This window comes from Ctenopharyngodon idella, chromosome 10, assembly GCF_019924925.1.
Source record: "Ctenopharyngodon idella isolate HZGC_01 chromosome 10, HZGC01, whole genome shotgun sequence".
In the NCBI taxonomy this organism is placed as follows: domain Eukaryota; kingdom Metazoa; phylum Chordata; class Actinopteri; order Cypriniformes; family Xenocyprididae; genus Ctenopharyngodon; species Ctenopharyngodon idella.
In genome coordinates, this window is record NC_067229.1 from 39,773,664 (window position 1) to 39,794,820 (window position 21,157).

Sequence of the window (21,157 nt, forward strand, 5' to 3'; positions counted from 1 at the left end):
TACCTGTTTCTTCCCTCACCTTCTTCTACTTTGTATTCATTGGGGCATTATATTAAGCATTATATTAAAATAAAATTATTATTATTATTATTATTATGGCCAAGAAATATTGGAAAATTAGATGTATAACATTTAAAATACATGTGACAACTTGACACAATCTGAACCAAAATCTTATAGGTAATGAGGAAAAGCCTCTGTGGCAACTAGCACCAGTCTCCCCTACTCCCCTACATGGTACACTGTTTTTAAATTTTATAGATTTGATTTAATTATTTAGATTTAATTATACCATCCTGAAAGCTGTGTTATGCTATTCACCAAGTGATATATTGTATACATTTAACAAATTTGATTTCAGCTCATCATGAAAACAAAAGTCGTCAACAGAAAGTCCCCATCATGATGGAAATGGGTGAGCTGCCATTTCCCATTTTCTAAGTCAGCTGTCTTTATACCAATCCTCTGAATAATTCAAAGTTTAAAGGGAAATTTGAACAGAAATGTAATGAAAAATTAACAACTTAAGAGGCATTCGCACAAGGATCCATAGGTACTCCTGTATGGTTTAAATTATGGGATTGTCTGTTGAACCTAACACTGTGTCTACACCAGACATGGTCTATGACGCTCCACGCCTCAACAGCTAGACGCTGGATGCGACAAAGCATCTGTTGCAAATCCATTTGTCCTTCGTATCAGAAGTAGCGTCAGCACTTGGAGTTTGTCAGAAAAAGAACAAGGCATCAGTTTACTGTTGGGAATTTGTTGTGTCGATTCAGGTCGCACTGCTCTACATCCACTGCAGACACTGTAACTGGTCCTACTCGCACCCACTCCTAGCAGGATTCGAACTAGCATCACCGGCATGGGAGGCGGGCGCACTAATCTTGAGGCCAGCGGAGTGAGGTTTACTTGCACAGCTCTTTACAAGCTGGCCTCCATTACACTCACCCCCCTAAACCTCACTCCCATTCGGGTCACAGCCCCAATGTGACTGCTCCTACTCACACCCACTCCTAGCGGGATTAGAATCAGCGTCATCAGCATGGGAGACAGACGCACTAACAAGGATGCTAAAAACTGTAGCCTCTAGCGTTAGTCAATAGGGCGCCTCTTGAGACTATAGGGGAGTGAGGTTTACTTGCACAGCTCTTTACTAGCTGGCCTCCATTACACTCAACACCCTAAACCTCATTCCCATCCGGGTCACGGCACCAATGTAACTGCTCCTACTCACACCTGCTCCTAGTGGGATTAGAATCAGCATTATCAGCATGGGAGACAGGCGCACTAACAAGGACACTAAAAACTGCAGCCTCTAGCATCAGCTAATAGCGCACCTCTCGAGGCTATAGGGGAGTGAGGTTTACTTGCACAGCTCTTTACCAGCTGGTTTCTGTTACAGTCACCCCCCTAAACCTCACTCTCATCCGGGTCACTGCTCCTACTCACACCTGCTCCTAGCGGGATTAGAATCAGTGTCATCAGCATGGGAGACAGGCGCACCAACGAGAACGCTATAAACTGCAGCCTCTAGCATCAGTCCATAGCATGTCTCTTGAGGCTATAGGGGAGTGAGGTTTACTTGCACAGCTCTTTACCAGCTGGCCTCCGTTACACTCACCCCCCTAAACCTCATTCCCATCCGGGTCACGGCACCAATGTGACTGCTCCTACTCACATCCACTCCTAGCGGGATTAGAATCAGCATCATCAGCATGGGAGACAGGCGCACTAACAAGGATGCTAAAAACTGCAGCCTCTAGAATTAGTCAATAGGGCGCCTCTTGAGGCTATAGGGGAGTGAGGTTTACTTGCACAGCTCTTTACCAGCTGGCCTCCGTTACACTCACCCCCCTAAACCTCACTCCTATCCGGGTCACTGTACCAATGTGACTGCTCCTACTCACATCCACTCCTAGCGGGATTAGAATCCGCATCATCAGCATGGGAGACAGGCGCACCAACAAGAATAATGTTACGCATATACACTGAGGGCATTTTTCTGGTTTGACAAGGCAGATATTACACAGACAGTGAGAAAGTGAGAGACCAAGTCCACACTTCTATATGAACATGTTGTATCTACCACCAGCTAATCAGTACCAAACCAACTAATCTAAGCTGGCCATTTCTGAAGGGATGCGTTTAATAACAACAATTCTTGCATTATTAGAGGAGACTCTTGAAATTCTAGATGAGATGAAGACTTGATCTCATCTTCAGAGACTCAAGGATGCAGAATAGATGGAATTGTACATGGACTACTAATGCTTCAGCTGCATCCTTATAATTGCATTTACTGGAATAAAAGACATTAACTTTGTGTCCTTCCTTTCTACAGCCCATTGCTCTTTCTAATAAACACTGATGAGTATACCATGACATGGGCTTATTAAATTACACATCTTCTTTTATAGATGATAAAGAATAAATAAAAGATATAGTTTTAAAATATTTTCCATGAAATACCATTTTATATGGATTTGTAATACATTTTTTTCTTTATTACTATATTTAACCATTTTTAATTGGCCCAAATAAGCTAATTTCTTACACAAGATCTTTTCAAATGCTTTTAGCACTAATTAACAGAAGCAGAGGTGAAGCGGTAATTAAAACAACAGATATATTTTGTATTTCAAAACTGTTGGTGTACCGTGATCCTGACGCAATTTACAAATCCAGATTTTGAAGAACTGAAATGTTTGCAACTTAAATATGACCATATAGAGAGAGAAATCCAGTGTGCAAGATATGACATGCTTGTTTTCTTTAACGCGTATATGAATTCACATGCAAACATAAACATGCTCACAGATCCACCCACACTCACTTATCTACGAAAATACACACAGTTACACAGCTTCAGGAGGCACGTTGCCACGGAGATGCCTTACTTTACTTTTAGCATGTAGATGAATAATACTAATTGGTGAGTTGAAGATGTGACTCCCCATCTACGAAATGCACTTACATTGCGCTTCAGGTCTCTAGGGAATTCACAAAGCCCTTCAGCTTACAAAAGATCGAGGAGGTTTTGATCTCTCCCACAGACTCCATGAACTCAAAGTCTCGGATACTCACATTATTTTTAAAAAATGTTAGAGGGTTAGTTCACACTAAAATAAAAATTAAGTCATCATTTACTCACCATGGTGTTGTTCTAATGGTGTTTTCCCTTCTTTCTTTTTCGGACCAAAAAAGGAGAATTTTCAAAAAAATGTCCAGCTCGCGCTCGTTCATATAATGGCAGTGAATAACGACCAGCATCAAGGTTTTTTTTTTTTTTTTTTTAAAAGACGCAAAACTAAAGTATCACAAAATGGTCCCATATGTCATATATTCCAGTTCTGAGTGTATACGATAGGGTTATTAAGTTAAAAAAAAAAAAAAAAAATTGAATGTAGAATGATCGTTTGGAACACATTCTGATGACAGGCTTTCGTATGGCCTACTCATATTACATGCACACCATAAACCATTTTTTTAAATAAAGAAATGAGCAGTCTGCCACACTAATTTAATAGACCATTTAATAGACAGGTAAAGTATACATTTAATAAAATATGTCTAATTAAAAAAAAAAAGTCACATTTTCATCTGCCACTAAATGTGCAGCACATACAGACAACAGACCAAAGCTGGTATCAAAACGTACAGCTAATACAACAGCGTCCTCTAGTGGCGTATTTAAGAGAGTACCAGCACTGACAAAGCTGTGTATTTTGGTAGTTTTGAAGGATTAGTTCACTTTCAAATTAAAATTACCCCAAGCTTTACTCTCCCTCAAGCCATCCTAGGTGTATATGACTTTCTGATGAACACATTAGGAGAAATATTAATAAATATCCTGACGCATCGAAGCTTTATAATGGAAGTAAGCGTTACCAAATGAGTATGAAGCTGAAGAACAAGCTGAAGCGGCTCCATCCATCATAAACATATTCCACACGGCTCCGGGAGGTTAATAAAGGCCTTCTGCTTCTGAAGCGAAGCGATGCGTTTGTGTAAAAAAAAAAAAAGTTATGAAGTAAAATATCTAGCTTCCGCCAGACCGCCTTCCGTATTCAACTTACGAAGAAAGTGTAAAACTCTCGCAGTTCAAAAAGCTTACGCTACGTCCTACGCCTTCCCTATTCAACTTACGGAAAAAGTGTAACTGACGTGATGCCAGTTTACACTTTCTTCGCAACTTGAATACAGAAGGTGGTCTGGCACGGTTATGATGGATGGAAGCACTTTCTTTAGCTCATATTTATTAAAATACCTCTGAGAGTGTTTATCAGAAAGAAGAAAGTCATATACACCTAGGATGGCTTGAGGGTGAGTAAACCTTGGGCTAATTTTCATTTTAAAGTGAACTAGTCCTTTAAGTGTTAAAGTGCTGACAAATAATAATAAATAAATAAATTAAAAACAAAACAGATTTACTTTTATAGCAGATTGTTTGTATGTTTTTAGTACAAAAATATAATTAAATTAAACCATTAATTGTCATGTTCTATGGAAAATTAGTAGTAGTACCCAATATTAGTAATATTAATAGTAATGGGTAATATTTAGTAATAGGCCTATTAGTAATATCCAATAATAAAATTATACCCCAGTTTACGGTTACAGTTAACTATTGCAGTTACGTGCTAAAAACATGATAGTTGAAGTTCTCCTGCTGTGGTTTTAAATTAAAGTTGTAGTTCCCGATTTTCCTTTTGTGGTACACCAATCCTGCGATGGCAGCCAGGGAAAACAGAAACACACCAACGCCAAGTAGAACAAATCCAACAGTCTGCAGAGTATTTGATGTATCATTTTGGGGCATTTCTTTAAAAAAAAAAGAAGAAAGAGTTAGTAGTGATTTTGACAATTAATATTATGTCCTTATATACAGGGAATATAGATATTATATGAGCACTCATTAGATAAGAAGTATTTACCTTTACGTAATCTGTTTAAGGGTCCAACAGAAGCCTTTGTCGCTCCAATTAAGTTGGAAGCCCTGTATGACCTCACCATACAGTCCTAATGGATTGCAAAAAGATTATATATATTAAACTTTCTCACATTGCAGTTCACATGCTGCTCTTTTAATTTATGCAGAAAAGTAAAAATAAACAAAAATGTGAAAGAAATAAAAACAAAACATTTGTAAAATAGCCTAATTGTAATACCACAACTTTATTTAGCATCAACCACAGTGGCCCAAAGATATATTTGGACACTTAAAATAAATAAAATAATATGTATAGTATTAGTAGGCGTATAAAATAAAATAATAATTGGTGCCCCTTTTAATTCTTTGTTGTCTGTGTTAAGTGTGATTTAAGTGTCCAAATGCTTTGTACAGCCACTGTATATGAATTGCATGAAATGTAAGCTCTTCAACCCACAGGTCTGCAGGTCTTGTCCTGAATTTCGACACAGATCTGGACCTGGCAGTGCAGGTAGATGACGTCCAGATTCACGAATGAGAAGATCCGCACTGACAGCAAAGACACAGTGTCGTTTCCATTCTGAAGAACAGTTGTGTACGAGTTTGGCAGTGCACATCTGAGGAACAGTGAGAGACACTGGCATTACTCAGCGTGTCTAATAACAGCACAGTTAAATGGGGACAGTTGAACACATGTGATGATGTATCATGGTAAAACCTCATTTTAAAGGTACACAATGTAACTTTTTTGTTCAAAATTAACAAAATTTAAATTAAGAGTCAATATATCATCAGTCCTTCTTCCAAAACGTGCTTTTTGTTTTACCCTGATTCACTATGGTAAGCCTATTATAAGTGTTTATATTTGGCTTTGTGGGAAATTGCGTACATAAGTCACTCGCCTGTGCGAGTTGAGAAAAGTTGCTCAGAGTGGCATAGGTTACTCTTACCTCCGGGGATCACTAGTTTAAAAAATGCCAAACAGAGGAGAATCTGCTGGCAAAAAGAGAACGCGCCAGAGCTCATAATAAAACGAGAATCAACAATGGCTTGGCTTTTCGGAGATGGCGAGGGATTTGAAATGTTGTAAAAGTGATGTGGATATGATGTTTTTATTACTCAACAGGTGAGTAAGGTATATTTATTGAACAGATAAATTGCCATATGTAGCTCTCTAACAGAGTTCATCGTAAAGCATCTATTGTGAAGGTGATGGGTTGTTGTAGCGCTGTGCTGAAATTTATTTTCAAGGAAGTACCTTGACTACTAATGGGTATAGCTACAGTAACATCTTCAGCTTGAAATCCATGTAAACTGGTTATATCTCTTAAGCCTAGTAGTGAATGTTTTATGAGCCGTATGATAACCATATTCATCCGCACACTCACACAGAGCCGAAGCACAACCAAAACAATGTTCTTCCGCAAAATTCATGCAGTTTTGTCAAAAGTTATATAGTGTACATTTAAAAGATGCAAGTTCTAGTCAAATGAAAATAGATACTGCAAAATTTACATTCCCATATTGAAAGATATTATTCAGCTGCACCCACCCATCCTGCAGAAACAAGTAGACGGGTGACTTTGATGAGTCATTGCTTGAAGTGGCCCAGCACTTGCTGATGACCACTTTGATTTGGGAGATGGTAGTGTTGACTCCAACCTCCACAATGACCTCCTCTTCAGGGGAGAAGGCGTAATCCTCAGGTAAAGGAGACGTCCCATTCAGCAGCCGCACCGTAACCTGGAAGCTACCCAATCCTGCCACTGGGTCGTTGATCATATTAAAATACCTTTAAAAAAAACAGGGTTTGTTAGTAGCGATCAAAGTGACAAATGAGTTTCACAAAGAAACAAATCATAAGAAAGAAATACAAAGGTATATTTGTCTTAAAGAAAATTAAGCCTGCTTTTGGGACCAAATACTATTTTTTGCATTTTCGTAAATTCTCATTATCATTATTGTAATGTGACAAAATTAAGCTACAGTATATATATATATATATATATATATATATATATATATATATAAAGGAACAAATACTGTATTATAGCATTTCTAAATATAAATAGCCATTGATAACAATGGCTAAAATAAAATAAAATAGCAAGAACTGGACACATAATAATAACTGGGTGGGAATTGGAATTAAAATAATGTCACAATGTAAAAAAAATGTCTTAATGTCTTAATTTCTTTTTGAAAATATAATTTCTTCCTTTTTCTTTGGATTTTGGTGTAAAATGTGACCTGGACACATGAGATTCACCCACTGAAAACAGCAGACACTAAATTATGGAAGTTTCCACTCTTGATTTAGGTATTTGGTCTCAGTTTGATCTCTGAGTTTAGGAAAAATATGTCTTGTTTAACATACGCTGCTATAATTAACACCTTTAATTGAGTCTAGAAGTTCTTGACGTGACAAGAGATAGGGTACTGAGCTGGAAAAGCGAGAAAAACAAGCTCCATAAAGACAGTTGCTATGGAAGCACTGTACCCTGAGGGGGGGTATCCCGTGGAGACAATGATGCGACTGGGGTAAGTGCAGATGATGGGAACTTCCAAATGCACAATAGAACCCATCAGTGAACTGCTCGCATTGTTGAATAGAGTAACATTAAATGAATTGTGGGTGCTGTTCTGAAAGACAAAAAAAAACAAACATTGGTTATATTATCATACTACTGCATAAACCAAGGTTTTATAGTTAACTATAACTAAAACCATAACACAACACTTCATTCTGATGGTCCCCTTTAAACATTCTGTTTACTATAAGTAACATTGCACCTACATGTCACTAGAGCTGCACAAGTCTGAATAAATTAAGAATTACATTTCAAATAGAGATCACGATTCTCCTACGATTCTGAACAGACTACTAAACAAAATAACATGTAATTTAACAGAGGTTCTGACAAAATATTAATTGCTGCAGTCTATTTAAAATGTTTAATCAATCTGAATGGGAAAAAAATAGGTTTGAATGAATGATTGAATGACTCATTCATAATTACTTCACTTGTTTCAATGACAAATAAAATTTTTAACAGCCACTTGTCGCCACCTGGTGGCAGCCAAGTCTGCGGTTTTCCCGCAGAAGTGGGCTACTTTTACACTGTTGCTGCGGGTTGAAGCGAAACCTGGCAACCCTGCTTGGTGGCGCAACGATGTAATCGATACAGTCATTATTTAAAGTCTACTCTATTTTTATCGCTTCCATAGACATCAGTGTTTATATCCGAACTATAAACTTTTATCCCAGTACGTCTGTGATAATGTAAACATTTGTAACACAGAAATAACCACACAGTATGGCTGAAAAGACTGAAAAGATTTTAAGCGGTTTCATACCTATACATGATATCTCTCTCTGGCTCAGCGGCAGCACCAACGCAGATTTGAATGTTCCGCTGTGATTTTGTCAAAAGTTTAAAGGGTTAGTTCACCCAAAAATGAAATTTCTGTCATTAAGTAGCTACTCATCCTCATGTCATTCCAAACCCATAAGACCTTCATTCTCCTGCATAGTAAACACAGTGCAGCGCTTCCGGGTTCTACTTCAGAAGGCCGGCTCATTATTGGCCGGCACCTGTGTGAGCATCACACGCACGCGTCATGCTGCTCACGTGAACAGCGTCGTTGAATGAAGGACTGAAGGGTTTGGAACAACATGTAGGTGAGTACTTAATGACCGAAATTACATTTTTGGGTGAACTAACCCTTTAATAGACACAGGCGAATTTTTGTCATTTAGGAATGAGATTGCGTGGGTGTTTGAATCGAGACGGCGATCCTTTAACAATTAATCATGCAGCTCTACAACTCTCATTTGAGAAGGTAGACTCAAGACTGTTAGGGTTAGCGGAAAAACTTGACATGCACTTGCAAAGTTACTAACAGTCATAAGAATGTCTGTTGGGGATCATCAAAATAAAAAAAAAACTTTTTTTTTTATATTATTAAAAACTACAATATTATCTCAATTGTACTAAAATAGCACTGATTTAAACTCAATTATAAAATTAAATGATATTGGAGGACTTACATGCTCTAGTGTAGTACCACACTTATCCCAAGCTGTAGTGAGCCACACATGGGATGCATTTATTCCACTGAGACGACATTCTGGTTTACCGAGGAACAGGGCACTCTCATTGATGTTATTAACCTGCAAGATGACTCGCCTTATGACGACTGATATATACCCTAGGCTGCACTCAACAGTTACATATGAGGTCAAATGGCCAATAATTTGTTGACTGAAAGTTGTAATTCTGACAGTGTCCTGTGTTATGGGTGCGAGTATTGTTGTAGGAATGTTTGCCAAAGTCGAAGACTCTGTTGTTTTGGTGTTGCTCTGAACATGAGCTGTGCTCACTGTACTGCTCATAGATGGGTTTCCAATCATAGTTATTGTAATAGAAGATGTTGTAGTGCTCGTGGCAGTGGAATTTGAAGATACTCCAGGATAGTTTGTCGTGGGATTAACAGTCGATGTTGTGGCATTAGATGAAGCTGTCATGAACAGGAAGAAACACAGATAAGAATATAATAACAGACAGGCCATATTATTATACACTATATTGCCAAAAGTTTAGGGACGCCTGCCTTTACGTACACATGAACTTTAATGACATGAGAGGTGTCCCAATACTTTTGGCAATATAGTGTATATCATATAATTGATTGCTATATTACATAATTGATTGGATTGTTATCACTTGTGCTTCAGGGATTACATATTTTGTAGGCTAAAACCCAGAAACAAGTCAGCATTTTAGCACTTCCGGTTCTACTGTCCTGAAGTCAGTGTTTTTATTTAAATGGGTTTTTGGTTAAATGCCTGAAATAAGGTCTGTGATTAAGGTCATACTCACCCTCAAGCCATCCTAGGTGTATATGACTATCTTCTTTCAGACAAACACAATCGGAGATATATTTAAAACTATCCTTGCTCCTCCATGCTTTATAATGGTTGTGAATGGGGGGCCACATTTTGAAGCAAAAAAATGCATCCATCCATAATAAAAGTAATCCATATAGCTACATTAGGTTAATAAAGGCCTTTTGAAGTGAAGCGATGGGTTTTTATAAGAAAAATATCTGTATTTAAAACTATGATAACTAGTTTCTGACAGACGGCCGTATGCATCGATTTGCGGTGGAGAGTAACCTCTGACTCGAGGCAATGACGAACGTGGAAGTGCAGAGGATAGAGCAAAACAAAACATCTGTCACGATTAGAAGTCTAAAACAAGAATTTTTAAAGAGAAATGTCGGAGGATTTCAATATAAGGAGCTCGAGTTTGTTGCCCAGCCCTACTTGTTTGAACAGAGAGTGGCGTCTACTCCTACATCCTGTGTGATACATCGCGGGGTTAAGCCGACTTGCGCAATATGCGTACGGTCGTCTGCCAGAAGCTAGTTATTTGAATTTATAAAGTTTTAATTATGGATATTTTATTGCTTCACTTCAAAAGGCCTTTATTGACCCCCTAGAGACGTATGGATTACTTTTTTTTTTTTTTTTTTGCTTCAAAATGTGGCCCCCTATTTACAAACATAAAACTTAGAGGAGCAGGGATATTTTTAAATATATCTCAGATTGTGTTTGTCTGAAAGAAGATAGTCATATACACCTAGGATGGCTTGAGGGTGAATAAATCATGGGATAATTTTCATTTTTTGGTGAACTATCCCTTTAATGGTGGTGACGTTGAAGTCATGTGACTGTGGTGTAGTTTATTTAAAGCCTACATATAGCTGTTAAATTCTGGTAATTGTAATTAGGCTTCAAAATTCATAAAAATTGTTTTCATTTGTAAAGATTATCATGATGAATTAAATGTATAAGAATCATAAACTTTTGTTGGGACCTTGTTTTTTGCAAAAATTAAAAAGCCAATAAAAAATTCTACTGGCTTTTTGTCAAGGGAACCAGGGTGATGCTAAATTCTGTGTTGGCCTACAAAAATATGTCATCACTGTAGCACTCTATTGCTGCAGAAGACCAAACTGTCATTTTTAGTCACAAGTAACTGTGCACGATCGACTTCTGTTTGTCTCAATTAAAGGTGTGTGACATTCTAATGCAATCTCTCAACAGGAGCATTATCTACAGCATGTACCTGAACAGCTGCGTCCTGGTCTACTGGGGTTCTGATCGTCGTATCCAGACCAACAGGCACAGATGTATGAGCCAACAGTGTTTTCACAAGAAGCCCATGGAGAGCAGTCCGCCTCATGCGCCAAACACTCATTTAAATCTATAAATAACAAGAGACCAATCACATCTCATGTCAACATGTCACATCATTAACAAGCGTGGAAACAGTTCCAACATCAAACTTCATTTAATGTTTAGTAATAACTTCTTTAATTCATTGTCATCAAATAATGCATGAAAGAATAACCAGTACCTCCTATGTATATACTGCTACTGTCTATTACGTATATGGAGCTGTCCTGTAGAGACACAATAAGATTTCTGGACACGCTAGTCATGTTCAGGTTGCTGTTGGGTTGAAATATGATGGAAAAGTTCACGATTACGCTGCCAGCTGAGAGGGATGTTATCCGGACGATGACCTGTCCAGAGTCGACTAGTGCACGGATCTCTAGAGACAAAAGAATCTGGGGACACATTTGAAAGAGAATCAACACATTTTTGAAAGTGATCTTGCACGTGTGTTCACGGTGTGTGTGTGTGCACTTGGATGGGTGAAATGCAGAGCACAGTGGGACACCATATTTGGCTATACGTCACTTCACTTTCTTTCTTCAGTTTATTATGAATCATATAGATTAAAACAAACTGATTTTTGGACTTTTATTTGAAGAAAATGTGAGTGCTTGACCATGCAAAACACTAGGGTGTTGTGAGTGGTTGCCAGGGTGTTGCTATGTAGTTGCTAAGGTGTTTGAATGGGTTTTAGCGTGTTGCTATGGTGTTTAAGGTGGTTGCTATAAATGTTTGCTGACTGAGCCCACCACCAAGTCATAATGATTACAAAGTCACATTTAGGTCCAAGTGGTGCTCACATCAGAGCCAAATGGCATCGAGTGCCCCCTCTGTGACCCTAATGGGTGGAGTTATGTTTAGCTATAGGGTTATGGGTAAAGTTAGGGTGTGGTTGGACACCCTAACTCTTGTTCTTCTTGTTCTTCCACACCTCTAACCATTGATTTTATGTGCTAGTCTGTGATTGGTTACAGCGCTCATCGCTGAAAAAAAAAGTAAACAGAAACGTTTGAGGCAATAGAATGATACATAGAATTCTGTAAATTGACACTTTTCACAAATTGCAGGAGCAGTAATCATAACCACGATTATTTGTAGACTTAGTCTGTAGCCCTACTGCCTTCAATGTAAATACAGTATGTAGGATTTTACTGTTTACCAGTGCCAGGTAAAAACTTTTAAAAACTTTCCTCCACAAGTTGCAAAATTTGAGGTTGCATTCACGTCTAAGGGTACGTTTACATGACAACAATGTAAAAAAACGGAAGTTTTTTCTTTGTATAGATGACAACGCTTTCAAAATGATCCCCATTCATAAGGATCCGCAAAAACGACTAAAAACGCTGTATTATGCATGCCAGGTCAGTAGTTGGCGATGTCACTTTGTAAAGAAAGGCTACGTGCCTGCGCACATACGCGTTACTTTAAAGAGCACTCTCACCAAACGCATGCCTGTAGACTAAACACACAATATGCATGTGCATGCCGTCACCGTTTTCACAGATCTGTGTTTTTGTTGTTTACACGGAGATGATAACGGTATTAAAACTTGCACTTTAAAACCCATTTTCAAAAGTTTGCATTTTCAGGCCCCCAAAACGCTGTTGTCGTGTAAATGAACGGCCAAAACACTTAAAAAGTTTTCTGTTTTTAGTAAACCAAGGTGGATGTTGCTCATTTTTTTTACTGGATGATTGGAGAGTGTATTTTATGTCAGGCTTAAAGTATCATGTTGATACATTTTTAATCATGTGTTTTGATGAGTATGGAATCCATCAAACCTCATTTGTGACATTTCTACAGAACTCCTTATATGCAGCACTGTTTGGGTCACTCAAGGCCTCTGTATACTCCACGTTTGTCAAGCGGACTGCAGCTAGAAGCAACTGTCCATCTAAAGAAAGCACAGTATTTAGTTACCTAAATGTGAACACATTTTATCATGTTGACACTGTAATATACAGCATAAATGTCCGGAATCTATAATATGTAGTATTATTATAGACTGAATTTGTAATAAAGAATGTCTAAAATTATACATAAATTATACATTAAGCACTTTATACTAATTAACCCAATGCTATACTTGCCTGTTCTCACTTTGATCTCTGTGGAGTTTCCCCGGATACCACAGGCAAATGGAGTAACACGTACAATATAAAGAACTGCAGGATCCAGGTTTGTGAACGTCCAGTTAAAGTTCCTCACATGCCACACGTTTTCCAGCTCAGTGGTCCCATGTAGCAGAACTAGGTTGAAAGTGACCCCGGTTTGGTTGTTGGTGGTCCATGCCACATGAAAGGTTGATGCATTGATGTCATAAGAGAACAGACTGGTGATCTCAGGTATGTAGTCTTGACAAAGAAAGAAAAAGAAGTTAGAAGGTGGCTAGATATATCTGGCTATACAAGTCACACACAAGACTAGATGCTACACAGGCAAAATGAGGGGTTCATAAAACAAAGTTAATAACAAAAAGACAACAGTTTTCATAGGTTTTTATCAGTCAAATTCATTTAAAGAGTTTAACAAAAACAATTTTTGAACAATGAGTTTCCGTTAAACACTGATCCAGACCAATTCCAAGTCATTTAAACTAAATCATTTACTGAACCATTTGAATCATTTTCATCATTTATCTTTTACTGATTAAACGGAATCATTTAATCAGATCAGGGATGGGATATGTCGGTCCACTGTCCTGCAGAGTTTAGCTCCAACCCTGATAAAAATTCACCTACCCATAGCTTTCTAATAATCCTGAAGACAATGATTAGCTTATTCAGGTGGGTTTGATTAAACTCTGCAGGACAGAAGCTGCCCATCCTGAATCATTAAAACTGATTTGTAAACCGGTTAGACTGATTCATAGCAAAGAACAAACTCCAAAGAATGACGGTCAGACACAAAAACGCAAATTTGCCATTACTTAAAATTTGCCAACATTATACAAATTTAGATCTAGATAGATTTAGATAGAGATTACCTCTTTAAGGAGATTTCTTAGATTCTCTTATCAAAACTGCACAAAATTCTTCCTTTATGTACATGGTTTTAAACTGTTAATTATTATGTATCATCTCATGAGACATGACAAAAAAAAAATTAAGAATAATGAATATAGAACAGTAAAACAATGCAACGGTGTTAATTATTATGTATCATCTCATGAGACATGACAAAAAAAAAAAAAAGAACAACAATGAATATAGAACAGTAAAACAATGCAACAGTGTTAATTATTCACACCCCATGCTGGAAACAGTGCAAATGTTTTCTGTAGGTCTGTTTTTTCAGCATTATTTACTTGATCCAAGAATCACATATACTGTGCCACTTAAAATTTAAAATGTCCTCTGTCTGCATGTGTACTTGGTATTTTTGGATAACACACCGCATGTAGAAGGTGGTAGGCTGATGGAAGGATTATTTGAATGTGAAGAGAGATCAACAGTGGATGTCCAGAATGGTCCAGACGGGGTGATACTCATATGTTTTCCATCAGTGTATGTTCTGTTATCTTAAAAAAGAAGGGAAAGCAGCACAAATTAGATTCAAAGTGATTCATAATAAATGTACATCATAACTGATCATTTTTGACAGAGTTAGAATGGAGATAAGCAAAACTTGTTACAGTGTACCTGGCGGGACAGGCACAGTGTTGTTCATGAAAGGCTGCGTAGTGACACTGGGGGCTGCATCAGAAATAGAAAACACATAACAGGATTTTGGTCCTTTCAGATTTATGGCATTTCATAAACAAAACAAAATGGTGTATGCACCTCTAAGAAAACCCTAATAGCATGTTTGTGAACCCAAAACATTCAAGAGGGCCTTCAAAAAAGAACAAAAGAAGGTAGTTTCATGTGGTTAAAACAGCATAGTTATGTCATGATTGTCCTTTCTTACCCATACAAACTGTTCCTGGCTGTGAAGAATTGAGGTCATGATACCCATGATGACAGGCACATGAATAAGATCCTAGTGTATTCATGCAGTGTGCATGTGGAGAACAACTGTTCAATTCCGGAACTGCACATTCATCCACATCTGTGTAGGAAATGATAATGAATGAATGAGTGTGTTTGTAGGATGTGGATTCATCAAGGTAATGGAATGATTTTATTAAATAGACGTTAATACAGATCAGTGGTTCCCAAGTGGTTTAGCTTCAGGGGCCAGTTGCATATACATAGCCATTATGTTAAGACTGTGTCTTAAGAACTAGTATGACCATCTAGCAGTTAGTTAGGGGTAATCAGTCTTACTCATTAGACCAGTCTACGTTTTTATGTAACTGACTTTAAAAAGTTATGAACAGTCTTAAAGAAAGAAGACTTGTGAAACTAGTCTTAGGAGTTTATGCAATAGGCCTCAGTTTGCTTAGTGCTATAGTGGGTCATTCTAGACCTTATGCTGCCTTCACATGCTCTTGGAATTATCGTAAATATGAGTTTCCTAGGTAAAAAAAATTGCACATGATTACCCTCTCATGTCGAAACTTGAATGCGATAAGCTCGTATTCACGACTTCAGAAGTGGGAAGTACGAAATTTCCAATATCACGTGAGGGCAGCATTGAGACACTAGGCTTGTTCGAGATGCTTTGGCGCTGCACAGACCGATCGGCTGTACCGCGAAAGCGATTCAAAAGCATAAAGAGTCGTCTGCTCTCCAATCGCTCTCGCGGTACGTTGATGTTATATGCTGATCGCTCTGCGCAGCACCGATGTATCTCGAACAAGCCTACTGTAAAGGTGATCCCACTCCCTTCCAAAGCCACGCCTCGTCCAAAACACATAAACGCGCAGATCGTGTACAGCCAGCCAGAGCAGATTCAGCAAAGTGTCATAAGAGAATGCATTAAATTACCTCATGTCTCAAAGAACATAACATTACAATGATAATGAACGTAAACAACTTACAGAGTTCTTACTTGTACCACCTGACTGCTGCAAATTCATTTTGCTGTTGATAGTGTTGACATAGAAATGCATAAATCTGAGTCTGGGGACATGAACAGCTCCGGAGAGAAAGTGACAGGTTGCCATCTCTAAATTACAATTACGACAGGGTGTGAACGCAGCATAAGCACGTTGTTTTGGTTTAGAAGGAACTGTAAAAGGCGGCTACTGTTCGTTTGCGGCACTTTGTGAATGTCCACAACTCTACATAGCCGCGCTGATGACGTGTGATGTCCACGCGAGCAGGGTGCGCGAAGATATGGAAATAATTCCACTGACAGGCATGTAGGACATTGAACCAAATGCAATGATTGGACGAACATTTTTTGGTCCTTTTTAATATTTAGACCACTTCTATATTATTGATTACTATTATGATGTAAAGAGAGTTTCAACCAGAATAACAAAAAGCGTTTATGAAAAAAATAGCCTACCCTACCTTTAACATAATGGCTATGTTTATGCAACTGGATTGTACTTTAGACATGAACTGGCAACTAAACAAAATACAAATGTAAGCAAAAATATCAAACATTGAAATACGCTACTATTCACAGTGATAGCACATTTTGTCATTCTTGACAAAATGAATCATATGAAATGCTTTGATTTCACAATCGCACCAATCACAATGCCTCTACTTGTCTTACCTTGCACCACAACATCAGTCACCTCCTCAATTTTTTCCAACCGATACAGTCTTGTAGAGATGATGTCTTCTAGAAAGAAGTCTTTAGAAGAACAAACCAGCAGTGATGAAGAGGTTGTGAAGGGCCCTGCTGACCATGACCAGACATGATGCACAGAAATTTCAGCAGTTCCCAGAGCGCCAGTTACCTAAGGAAAGAACCAACAGTTATATCACTGCAGATCAACATAGCCACTACAGAGACAGAGCATATTTGGGCTGTTTTAAAGTGTAGTGTTTGGCCCAAGTATGCTGCCTAGGTAGCGATATCACGTCGTTTTAAAACACAGCCACAGTGTTAGCATCTTAAAGCTTATAAAGTACATAATGTCTATGATTACAAACCACAGAGTGCAGTAGTCTGGTGTGGTTGAAGAGTCCTTTGTCCATAGTTAGTAGCTCAAAGTTTGTCTTAACTGTTATTGTCGCATTGAAGCAGGTTCTGTTGGCTTGAGAACAAATGGACATTTTAAACTCATTGAATGTTATTTAACAATGTGCCTATAAGAATTCTGGGATGCAGTGTATGGGATTGTGTATACCTGGTGGTACTGGGTCTGAGCACTGATAGATGTTGGAGATGTTTTCGGTCTGACAGCATTTTTGCCAATGAGGACAATCTATGTCCCACTTGCACATGGAGTGAGAAGAGTTTGAATTATTCCTCAGAGACCTACTTGCTGAGGAACACAGTCCTGGCTTAGATGTGAATTCTGCACTTCTGTTCAAGGCTGAGATAATGACAATATCAATAAAAAAGAGATTAACAGTCAAAAAAGTCTACAGTGACCAACAATAATGTCACTTTAAATGTTGATTAAAGCTGCAGTCCGTAACGTTTGGCGCTCTAGTGGTTGATAAATAGAACTGCATGCGTCTTGCGGAAAAACATTGTAGCCAGAACTACTTCTCATTTATGTCTATGACGAGTCACGCAGGTACTGTGCTACTCCGCAGTGTTAGCCTACTACTGTAAAAATTAAAAAAATATCCGTAACGTCACCTGTAGGTTTCTGAAGAGCATTTTTAAAACCTAAAGCCGGCCGTTGTAATCTTGGCAGTGCGCCACAGCGTGTCACTCCCGGATAACAGAAAATGGGCAAAGAGGCGGGACGTGGGTGGAGCTGAGGTGATGTGACGGCAGCAGACAAATCCATCTGTAACTCAAGTAGCCGTGCCCTTAAATGTGCAGAATTTTAAGGCTTAATATCATTTAAACGGATGAGTTATAAAAAATCCACCCCCCTCACAGTTGCCATGAAGGGCAAAATTAGCTATATAGACCAAAACCGCAATTTGTACCATGCTGTAAACATGTTTCTTTCTGCTGTAAAGTTGGGCATTTTAACATGGGGCTCAATGACATTCTACTCTCTTTTGGAGAGTAACTGTTCCTAGCGGCCAGTTGATGAATTGCTGTTTAAGTCACTTCTGTATTGGCTTCAAGAGAAACGGAGGGAGGTTGCTACTTGCTACTCTACAAACCAGTCTAAATTAGTCTGAATATAAACACTTATTATAGGTGTACCATAGTGATTTAGCAAAAGACAAAAACACAGTTTGGAAAATGGATTCATGATGTACTCGCTCATAATGTAATTTTTGTAAATTTTGAACACAAAAAAAGTTACGGACAGCAGCTTTAAGACAATCCGCAGCATCTCTTCACTTTCCTGGGACAATTTTACAATCTATTTCAAATTAATTTGTTTGAAAATACTCACACAAGGCACAGTAACTCCCAACTTGTTCGTAGCCGTGGCAACATTTCGTAACCTGTTTGGACATGTTATACACCTGTGTTTGGTATTCTGTCTTATAAACCGTGACATCACACATTGTCCATGGCAGCCACCCACCACACGGTCTCCTCTGGGTATACGAGGTTGGATAGGAGATCACATTGGTCACCGAAACAAGCTCAGTCTCGTTACACAGATGATAACCTGACAGAGTCCGGTCATATCCTGAAAAATGAAAGAAATTTAAAATAGTCTGGAATAGACAAATTCTACAAACTTATAGCCCTTACTTCAGTCTTCAGTGTCACATGATCCTTCAGAAATCACACTAATATGCTGATTTGGTGCTCAAGAAATATTTCTTTTTATTAACAATGTTGAAAACATTGTGTTGTGCTGTTTAATAGTTTTGTGGAAATCATAGCTAATACATTTTTTGAGGGTTGTTTGATGAATAGAAAGTTCAAAAGAGCATTTATTTCACAATTTTAATAATAATTCTTACTCGTTTGCTATAAAATCTAAAATGATATAACATTCAAAAGAGATTCATATTTATAGACAACATCTCACCGGAAAGAAAAATCAATGAGATTAATGGAAGTGAAATGGAGACTTCCAGAATTTTTCAAAGAAACTTTCCAGCTGCACTGATACTTCACTGATTTATTTATTTATTTGGAGAAAGAATCTCCTTAAGAGGTTCAGAAGTGAAACTATTGCTCAGGTTCGCCAATATGCCAAAGTATGAAATCAAATGTCCAAGATTTCATTATGAACTTTAAGTTTTCATCAGACTTACTGTTATCCACATTTATTTTAGATACTTTATTTCTCATTGAAATTTTAGGACACACCTGACACAGTTTTGATACTAAAATGAAATTCAAACATAAGCAGATTTTTCCTACCTTCAAATAAAGTGTTATGCCCCATTCCAAGGCCAAGGAGAGATGTGATTAACCAGGTACCAACAACCCAATGCATTTTGAATATACTTGCTTCTCGTTTTTAAAAACCATACCAAGCCATTGTGAACTGAACAGGTTACTCTTTGAGCTCCAAGTACACTGTTGGAAGCAAACCCTGCTCCTTTCCCCTCTCCACAGACGCCCATCAACTCCCTTGAGTCTGTTTTAACTGCTCTGCACAGATGACTCCTGTAACAACAGTGGAAAATCAATAGCATTTTTAAAAGCATTTCACTTTCAGCAATACTGTATGGTGTAATATGTAATATTGACAATTTACCTTTATGCCAGTGTGGGCTGGAAGTGGGAATTAAAATGAATTTCGAAAGGATTTTGTGAATAAAAGGTAGAGTAAAATGCTGCTTTTTATAAACAAGAATGACTAAATGTGGTTGGAATTTGTATCTTATCAGACATTTTAGTCATGGCAATAGGCTTTATTTCAGTTAACGATGAGAAAAGTCCCTAATGAGGCTCTTCATGTTTTTAAACGTGTCATCACCATGGTGCCTTTTACACCCCTTTGCAAACCTCTAAGCTCACACTTGTTGAACTGCAAAAGGCTTTTTGTTTCAAGATATTTTCTTCCTGGTGAAAATTATGCCAGCTTAGTTAGAATTAGCAGTGCACATAAAGCTTAACCTATGAGAACAAACAAGTCATAAATACACAGATACACAGACACATACGGACACCAGATTATCAGCAGTCAGCCTGGCGTTTGGATAAATCTAGCAGCTAATTAATGTGGTGTGAAAAATAGCCTAATTAAAGAATGTCAGTGTTATGCGCTCACTGAGTGACTAATGTGTTCTCATGCAGAGAGCAAAATGTACCGTGTGCTTGAAAAACTACTGAGAGGATCATAATTCAACATGTTATTTGTCAAATAATAGACTGAGGAAAAGAAATTTCAGTAGAAAATATGTTGTAAATAACATATTGGTGTTTCTGTATTGCAGTTTGTTTTAAACAGTGAGCTCTTCCTGCTGTGTTGAGTCAGAAATGATACGCTATCTAAACAACGCACTGATTTCAAATCCTGATTTTAAACATAAAAATTAAAAGTGATATAGAGGGTTTCCAAACATTTCGGCCAATTTATTTCTATGAGAAATCTTCCAGTTAATTTAAATTATAGAGATTTGAGAATTTACATTTGCACGCATTAATAGATTTAAAGTGATAGTTCACCCAAAAATGAAAATTCTGTCATCATTTACTCCCACTCAAGTTGGTCCAAACCAGTATAAATTTCTTTATTCTGCTGTACACAAAGGAAGATACTTGGAAAAATGTCAGCAGATCTCGCCCCTCATTGACTAGGCTACCATAGTAGGAAAAAAAAAAAATACTATGGTAGTCAATGAGGGGCGAGATCTGCTGACATTCTTCCAAGTATCTTCCTTTGTGTACAGCAGAATAAAGAAATTTATACAGGTTTGGAACAACTTGAAGATGAGATGTCATTTTTGGGTGAACTATCCTTTTAAACTATTTTACTAATATTTTAAAACAAAAACAAAAAAGCATCTTGATATTTTAATTTTAAATATATATTATTCACTAAACACATTTCCATCATTTTGAGATATTAAGATATTTTAAAC

General features: G+C 37.7%; 1 protein-coding gene across 2 annotated transcripts; it reads right to left on the reverse strand.

Moving 5' to 3' along the window:
• Positions 1-3,323: 3,323 nt before the first annotated feature.
• On the reverse strand, positions 3,324-20,791 carry umodl1 (uromodulin-like 1). 2 transcript variants are annotated; one of them, XM_051907863.1, is made up of 19 exons: positions 19,828-20,791; positions 19,488-19,736; positions 18,559-18,801; positions 17,377-17,565; positions 17,180-17,283; positions 16,797-16,983; positions 15,093-15,233; positions 14,825-14,878; positions 14,578-14,703; positions 13,274-13,537; positions 12,965-13,077; positions 11,362-11,575; positions 11,071-11,208; positions 8,988-9,457; positions 7,437-7,579; positions 6,489-6,728; positions 5,394-5,553; positions 4,941-5,025; positions 3,324-4,827 (listed from the first exon to the last, which is right to left on the reverse strand). In XM_051907863.1, exons 2-19 carry the CDS (start codon positions 19,561-19,563, stop codon positions 4,640-4,642), a joined length of 3,135 nt encoding a protein of 1,044 aa, XP_051763823.1. In that variant the 5' UTR covers positions 19,564-19,736; positions 19,828-20,791; the 3' UTR covers positions 3,324-4,639. The 2 variants fall into 2 exon arrangements, with proteins under 2 accessions (XP_051763823.1, XP_051763824.1); XM_051907864.1 differs by lacking the exons at positions 8,988-9,457; positions 11,071-11,208; positions 11,362-11,575; ... (9 more) ...; positions 19,488-19,736; positions 19,828-20,791 and adding an exon at positions 8,294-8,443 and having other exon boundaries at positions 4,362-4,827.
• Between the last annotated feature and the right edge of the window lie 366 nt (positions 20,792-21,157).